The 7,691-nt window shown below is 41.5% G+C and overlaps 1 protein-coding gene across 3 annotated transcripts in view; it reads left to right on the top strand.

Moving 5' to 3' along the window:
- Positions 1–7,047, top strand: part of LOC102192737 (probable cation-transporting ATPase 13A3) — a 26,181-nt gene extending 19,134 nt beyond the window's left edge. For 2 of the 3 annotated variants that reach the window (XM_005720968.1, XM_005720969.1), the window contains exons 22-33: positions 849–977; positions 1,073–1,152; positions 1,240–1,282; positions 1,734–1,843; positions 1,947–2,043; positions 2,378–2,450; positions 2,551–2,728; positions 3,055–3,236; positions 3,407–3,495; positions 3,671–3,751; positions 4,010–4,105; positions 5,189–7,047. In XM_005720968.1, the coding sequence (XP_005721025.1) occupies positions 849–977; positions 1,073–1,152; positions 1,240–1,282; positions 1,734–1,843; positions 1,947–2,043; positions 2,378–2,450; positions 2,551–2,728; positions 3,055–3,236; positions 3,407–3,495; positions 3,671–3,751; positions 4,010–4,105; positions 5,189–5,428 (1,398 nt within the window). In that variant the 3' untranslated portion in view covers positions 5,429–7,047. The remainder of the gene's footprint in view (positions 1–848; positions 978–1,072; positions 1,153–1,239; positions 1,283–1,733; positions 1,844–1,946; positions 2,044–2,377; positions 2,451–2,550; positions 2,729–3,054; positions 3,237–3,406; positions 3,496–3,670; positions 3,752–4,009; positions 4,106–5,188) is intronic. The other variant, XM_005720970.1, reaches the window with a different exon arrangement.
- The last annotated feature ends 644 nt before the right edge of the window (positions 7,048–7,691 follow it).

Below are 7,691 nucleotides of genomic sequence, written 5' to 3'. Positions count from 1 at the left end.
TGATTCATGTTTGTGGCTGTAATGTGACAAAATGTATGTATTTATATATAATGTATTTTAGATATTTTAATATAAGTTAAGTTTTTAACACATTTATATAGTAGAAAGTATCTTTTTATCTGTAACTTAACTACTTTTCCAAAGCCTTCCAGAGGGCCGGCTGAAGGCTTTGCTGGGCTGATTCTGGCCCCCAGGCCTTATGTTGACACCCCTGTTTTAGGGACACACTGCACACCATTCTGAGACATTAAAAGCTTTCAGCTATTAGCTCTTTGGCATTCTTTTTTGGTTAGTGCAAAAATACAATTTTACGCCTGTCAAACTGTGTTTTCGTTGGCATTTTTCATAGATTGAACACAAGAAATGGGAACAAATGTGTTTTTGTGACAGGCTGTTGGTAACAAAGTGCCTCAAGATACGAATATTACAGGAAGGTCTGGCTCCTTGGAAGCAACCATTAAAAGCATTGACGTGTGTGTCGAGACACTTTCATGGTACTGTAATTCAAGGAAAACAACACATGCCTGGACAGATGATTTACCTTCTCTTGTTAAGGCTGGTTTTTAAATACTGTTCCAAATCCTGTTCAACCACTCTGCTGTTTGCAGTAGGTTTGACACCCTACATGTTGAGGCATCTCTTTACTTTTACAGTATTTTTGCCTTTGAGTTCATATAGAATGCAAGAACTGAAGCATTTGTCAGTGCAGAGCTCGTTTTATACATTTATACATTTTTCAGTCGTTCTTTAGGTTTAAAAAAAAAAAGGTTTGTTTGGCTTAAATCTGATATTTTATTCTCCACATAAAATAGTACCATGGTATGACTGGCTCATCTTTACTCCTTCAGATTGTGGAGATCGAGCTGGATGAAGGGACCTGGGATGGGGAGGTTTCTCAGGAGCAAAGTTATCACTTCGCTGTAAGCGGCAAGGCCTTCGCTGTCATTATTGAATACTTTCCCCAGCTGGTCAAGAAGGTACACGTACTCTTTGTCTGTTACTTGGTCCACGTTAGCTTTGAACATGTGTAAAGCTGTGTAATTCTCCTTTTCCCCTCATGGTGGCACTGCAGCTTGTGCTGAGAGCCACCGTGTTTGCTCGCATGGCTCCGGACCAGAAGACTCAGCTGGTGGAAGTCCTGCAGAGCATGGAGTGAGTCGCTCCTCTGTTTTGTGGTTTTGCGTTTAATTCGTTTCATGCCACCCGTGTGTGTCTTCACGTGTTTTATTTATCTTCCAGTTACACCGTTGGGATGTGTGGTGATGGTGCTAATGACTGTGGAGTAAGTCTGAGTCAGCTTTATAATAAAAATATGATATTTTTCATCGTCTCTTATGCTTTTTTGCAAAGCAAACTGAAACACTGTAGCCTCTTAAAGCTGAACAAGAGGCTACAGGTGGTATAAAGCAACCTGCATATCACATACTTGGACTAAGTGTAAAGTAAACCACATGTATGCATGCTTTAAAAGCATTTATGTAGGTTTACATTTTACTTGCAGTCATGGTTCCTTTTGACCTTGTGGTGTTTTTTTTGGGGGGTTTTTCTCTGTTCCCTCGGTGCCCACAGCTGTAGTTTCCTTAAATATTTTATGTACTGACACACAGTAATTGATCTATTTGATGTATTGATGAATAAGTTACTCTTATCAAACTGAGTGTTTTACCTCTGGGTTTGAGTAACGCTGCAAAACCAAAGTGAGTTATATTAATTTAGTCCTCTCTCCCTCTCAGGCGCTGAAGAGAGCTCACAGCGGGATTTCTCTGTCAGAGCTGGAGGCGTCAGTTGCGTCACCCTTCACCTCCTCTACCTCAAACATCTCCTGCGTCCCCAACCTAATCAGGTAAAGCAGTAAATGTATCTCACAGCTTTATTCACACTCCGAGAGCATCTTCAGCTGAGAACAGCTTTGATTTGAACTCTAAATCCTGTGTTTCCTTCTAAAGGGAGGGACGGGCCGCCCTCATAACATCGTTCTGCGTGTTTAAGTTCATGGCTCTCTACAGCATCATCCAGTTCATCAGTGTCATCCTGCTCTACTCGGTGAATAGATATTTGTCCTTCCAAATTTTTTCTCTTTGTCACCTGCTGGGAAAACATTGTGTCATTTGAGACACCATGAATAAAATGGGGGGAAGGGTCCCAAATAGGAATGTATACCATATCAAACTTTGATACGGTTCCCACAAGTTGCGTCTTTAAAAAGAAGTTTAGGTGAAACAAAGGAACGTGACAGCAAAGTGACGCGCCGCTGCTGGGAAAAGGATGACAATGACACAGTGTGACACAGGAATGTAGGTTAGCTCTAAAGTCAGCGAGTGTCAGCTGAGATTATAGAGCCATTAATTTGTCGCTGTGTGATCTTTTGATATTTTAGGTTCTCAGCAACTTGGGAGACTTCCAGTTTCTCTTCATTGACCTCATCATCATTCTCACCATTGCCTTTACAAGTGAGCAGCGTGGCGACGAGCACCAATTTAAAAAAAAAAAAAAATTTCCAGTCGGTGTTTAAAAAAAACAGCTCTCTAATGACTATATCCTCTCTGTCAGTGAGTCTGAACCCAGCCTGGAAGGAGCTGGTGTGGCGTCGCCCGCCATCCAGTCTGATCTCAGGCCAGCTGCTCTGCTCAGTCCTGACCCAGATCCTCACCTGCCTGGTCTTCCAGGTCCTGGCTTTTCTCCTGGTACGACAGCAGAGCTGGTACGAGACATGGACGCCTGAGTCAGAGTGAGTGATGGAGATTTATTTCTTTTTTAACATATCTGTGGTCTGTTAGGATTATTAATGTGGTGATGGCACGTGCTTAAAAAGAAAAAATCTGCCCAATATTTCTTTCAGACACACTAAACATAAACCGATTTCTCTAACAGTTGTTATGTGAAGCTCTTTATTTACTGCTTATGTTGGCGGCGTGCTGTTTAATATCAGTAAAAGAACAGAGACGTTTGAAACGTTTGCTTTTCACTTGCCTTTATCGTGTTTGATTTTTGCATTCTTTGTTTGTAAAAGGAGACATTTGTCCTCATTTTCTGCATTTTTCTCTTTTCCTGCAGCGCCTGTAATGTTTCCAGGTCCATCTTCTCTCTCAGAGTTAACGTAACTGATCCTCAAAACCATAAAAACATCAGGAACTATGAGAACACGTCCCTCTTCTACATCTCCACCTTCCAGTATTTAGCTGTGGCGATCGTTTTTTCCAAGGGAAAACCCTTCAGACAACCAAGCTACAAGAACTGTAAGGCTAAGACTGTTTTGTCAGCGATGCGTGTTTCAAATTTTAAGGAAACACAAATACACTTTTAAGCTTTAAAAAGACAGAAAAGGAGTGTAAAAACAGTCACAACTTAGGAATTTCCCCGTATCCCACATATAAATTGATAAAGATTGTAACTTTTCTTCCACGAGGGCTGTTCATGCTGACCTGCATCGGTCTGTACACTTTTCTCCTCCTCATCATGCTGCATCCCTTCCCTGCTGTTGACAACTTCCTGCAGGTAAACGTTGTTTCTCTCATTTTCTCCGCGTGTTACTGTCACACCACAGGCTTTAAGTTGCCTCGTGTTGGGACCGAAAAAGAGAAACATCTGCGCAAAAGCGTGAATATCTGAGATGTTGCATTGGCTCAGAGGTGCCGCACTCACCGCTCTCCATCCTCTCCTGCCTCCCCAGATCGTGTGTGTTCCCCATGACTGGCGTGTCACTCTGGTGATCATTATGATCGGGAATGCAGCTGCTTCTTTCTTGTTGGAGGTACGGCTCAGAAACCACCACACCCTGCCTGCTTGCTGTGATTGAGCTCCTTTTAAAATTGCAAACTGTGATTTTGCATGCTTTAATTTAGTTTATTTTGCATGTGATTTCTTGCTTTCTTTCTTACCGAGTAAGTGTCGGTGGTGCATCACTGCTAAGTAATGAAATCAGTGAATCATTTTTTTCTCCATTTAAGATGTTTTCGACTTTCTGATTTTCATAATCAGCTGATTCTCAAGTTCCTGAAATCTTCCATAGATTTTGATCCTTGACATCATCTTGTGGAGGCTAGTTTTCAGAGGCAATCACAGGGCAAGTCGCCCCGCAGAGTCCTCCTCTGCTCACACGCCGCAGGTTGGGAAGCTTTTCACTACACTTTCTGTTCTTTCACTGTGTAGACAGTAGCATGTTATCCTTAACCTCGATTCTCCTGCTTTTTTTCTTCTCATTTTACAACAATAACACGGATTACATAGCCAAAAAAAAGTTAACATTTACACTATTGAGCAGGTCATGAATGACCAAGTCTAGCTCATTCTATGATCCCATCAGCTTCAAGCTCTTTTTTTTCAGTCACCAATGGTTATAATGTCTTATTGGGGCCATTGTAGGCTTAGATACATAAATATGGGGCTGGGACTGTTGGTAATATTCAAACAGCCAAAAACAACAATTTTAATCAATGATTAAATCTGTAAATTCACAAAAAAGTGACAGAAAATGACACATTGGAGAAATACATCACTGTTTAGACAGCAAGACTGTCTAAATCGAATCACAACACAGACTGCAGTGTACAATCTGAGTTACGAATACTTTCTAACTTGAGCCCACAAAGTTCATAAGCATGTGGACTTTTAAAAAACATCACCATGAACTGTGTCTGTTCAGAAGAACATAAGATAGATGAGGTGATGGATTTTACACTTGAGGAACTACAAGAGTAATCAAAACTGCCACTGGCCTCATACGTTTGGGGTGCTTTCTCTGTTTGTGCTGCGAAGAGGTCAGAATTATACATATTATACTGCCTCAGAACTGAAATTTGTTTCTCATTAATTTAGTTTTTTTCTTCCAATAAATTTGTCACTTTAATCTGTGAGGATATGTCAGTTTTTTCTTCTTCTAAATTTTATGGCTTTTATGTTGAAGTCTTTGTCTCGGTGTTACCATCCATTAAGACATGCGAGGGATGCGGTGGAACAAGGTATTGACTGACTGTTTTGGAGAACCGTCTGAACAGCTGTAAACCTCAACTGTTACTTTCTTGCGTTTCAGATTCTTGTCGTCTGTTTTTTTTCCCCCCGCATTTAATCAAATGCGTTGCTCACTTTGCAATATTTGTGTGCAGAAAATCAGATCCTGCTACTTTAGTATCTGAGAAATATGATATAATTATAGCTAACTGAGTAGTTATTTTCCACCTTACATGTTCAGGTGGCCAATGACCGCTGGGCTTCGTCCGTCCTCTCCTGGTTGTTCTGTCGGAGACACAAGGCACCAAGGGCGCTGTATATGCAGCTGGCTCTGGAGCTGCAGGAAGGCAGTGAGTGGCCCCCCCAACCCTCCGCTGTCACCTATGCCAGTGACCTAAAATCCAGCATCTCTGACCTCAATGTGACTGCCAACCAAAACTCAACACAGGCTAAACCTGAAGCTTCCCTAAAGCTTGTGTGATGGTTTAATTCACCTCCTCAAAATGGGCAAACACCCTGTACTTCTATCGTAGCCGTACTGTCGTATCTCGCTACTGAAACTTGAGCCAGAGGATTATTAAAGGAAAAGCTTGGCATTATTTGTTTTCTCGGTCAATGTTCAATGTCTCATTAAATTTAGCCTAGCACCAAGCCTGGAAACTTGGGGGAATAGCTACCTTAGCAAACATGCTACCTTGGGCCCCATGAGGGGTTACTGTGGGCAGTCACATGGGCCACAGTGTCTGAGAACCAGTATGAAATGTAGGACGCATCGGGGCCCCGAACTGTAGAGCAGAGTGTGGGCTTACTCACTGCAGGCCTGTAATGGGCCACACAGTTGGTTCCTCTCTGCACATAGTACTGGCTGCCCCACTGGGGCCTAACTGTACCTGACAGTGCAGGTTTAAGCCATGCATTTCGTGTGAGTCCCAAGGTAGGCTGCAAAACTGGGCCCCTATGTGCTCTATCAGATACTGAGATATGATATAATTATAGCTCATTGAGTACATATTTTCCACCTCAGATGCATCAAACTGGAGTGAAGAGTGGACCAGAATGTCACTCAAACAAAAAACAACAAACTACTTAGGGGGTCACCACAACAGGCAGCTGCTCATATTTAATTTGGCAGATTTTTACACGACTTTCCTGAAGTCCATTCCATATCAACAACATCCAGCCATTGCAATTTTGCCTTTGAACTACCAGAGTTTTATATGGGCTATGTGTTACCAGAGAAGACCCTTATGGAGACCCAAAAGGGAAAACTGCTATGGGCTGCACTTAGGCTTTCTTTAAGGAAGCTCAAAACATGCATGTGTGGTTTTTCCTGCCCACACAGCACAGTTCACTCAAATCTGCCCACTATGGACTCACATGGTGGCATTTTTTTGTTGGGCATCCTGTCTCTGTGCAAAGCTAGGCTCTAATAGGCATTCCCTCTTGTTGCTACACTTGGTGTTAAGCTAATATTAATTGCTGGTTGCTGTGCAGGCATGGTACTGGTATTGTCTTGTAGTGCCAACCGTTAGTAGCTTAAAAGAAAATCAAGTACTGCTCTGGACACTAGACACTGGGAATGGTCAGATTAATCTTTCCATTGTTTTGAGTTTTTTCATTATGCCCACTCTTTGAAATATCTGAAAGTCTGACACTGAACAAAAGATCAGCTCTATCACATGGATACACTGCCCTCCTGCTGTTTTTACCATTCAGTTACATTGCTGCTGGTAGAACTTCAAAGCTGCACAAATTCAAAGAAACTTTCAAAGAAACGTGAGAGATTTAACGCCTGTTTATGGGCGTAAATGGTACTTTCCGATTTCTGAGGCAGAAAACATTCCACTGTTGGATTCTTAGTCTTTTTTTTTTTTTTTTAGTTGCTTTGCCTGAATTTCTTCCTGTGGAAGTGAAAAGCAGAAAAATATCAGTTGAAATTCTTTTTATTGCGCATTTCACCATTTAACATCACAAAGGTACTGAAGAGTAATAATGTTTTGATTAATTAATCAAACCCAATCATTAAAACACTTGCTGCTATAAAATGTTTTAACAGCTAATTTTAATGTCTAATTTTGTAAACAAATATATATATTTTAAGCAGTTTTAAAATGTAATTTTAAATTATGTGATGAAATGTTCTTTCTTAATGCAAAACAGAACATTTTTAACAGAAACTGTAACATGTTTGTGCTTTCTTTCTTATCTGGATCATGCAAAAAAAAAATGTTTTGTGTTTGCTCTGCAGAACTTCCATTTCAATTTGCAATAAATCTGTATCTGAAGCCACTCTTGCGTGCTTCGTGGGGGGCTGACCTTGGTCACACTTTTTCAGCCTAGACTTACTGATCAATTATGGGCTTTCCCAGCCTCCTCGCTGCCTGGCATATGGGTGCTTAAAGGCGCCAGAGTGGAGGAGAAAGAGGGGTATCATTTCATGTGGAGATCAGGGCCTATAGGCAGTGAATGGGTGGATTTAGAGGAGACTGTGAATGAGAGAAGGGGGTCCTCGCTTGTACCAAAAAAAAAAGAGAAAAGAATCTCCCACAGATCAGGGGAAGAGCCTTTTTGGGAATATTCATGATGAGGATGAGGAGGCATCATGAATTCATGTGTGTCTGTGAATCCCGCGGATCATCTTTTCGGTAAACACGATGTCCACAGAGCCAGGATGTCGTGCTTTCTGTCTGTGTTTGCGATGTAGTTTCGTGGATAGTGTTGCCTCTCCACAAAGCAATATGGGT

The sequence above is a fragment of the Pundamilia nyererei genome, unplaced genomic scaffold (assembly GCF_000239375.1).
Source record: "Pundamilia nyererei isolate P.nyererei 1_Seehausen unplaced genomic scaffold, PunNye1.0 scaffold00004, whole genome shotgun sequence".
Classification (NCBI taxonomy): domain Eukaryota; kingdom Metazoa; phylum Chordata; class Actinopteri; order Cichliformes; family Cichlidae; genus Pundamilia; species Pundamilia nyererei.
The sequence above is the reverse complement of the archived record's forward strand: the minus strand, read 5'-3'. Positions and strand labels throughout refer to the sequence as shown.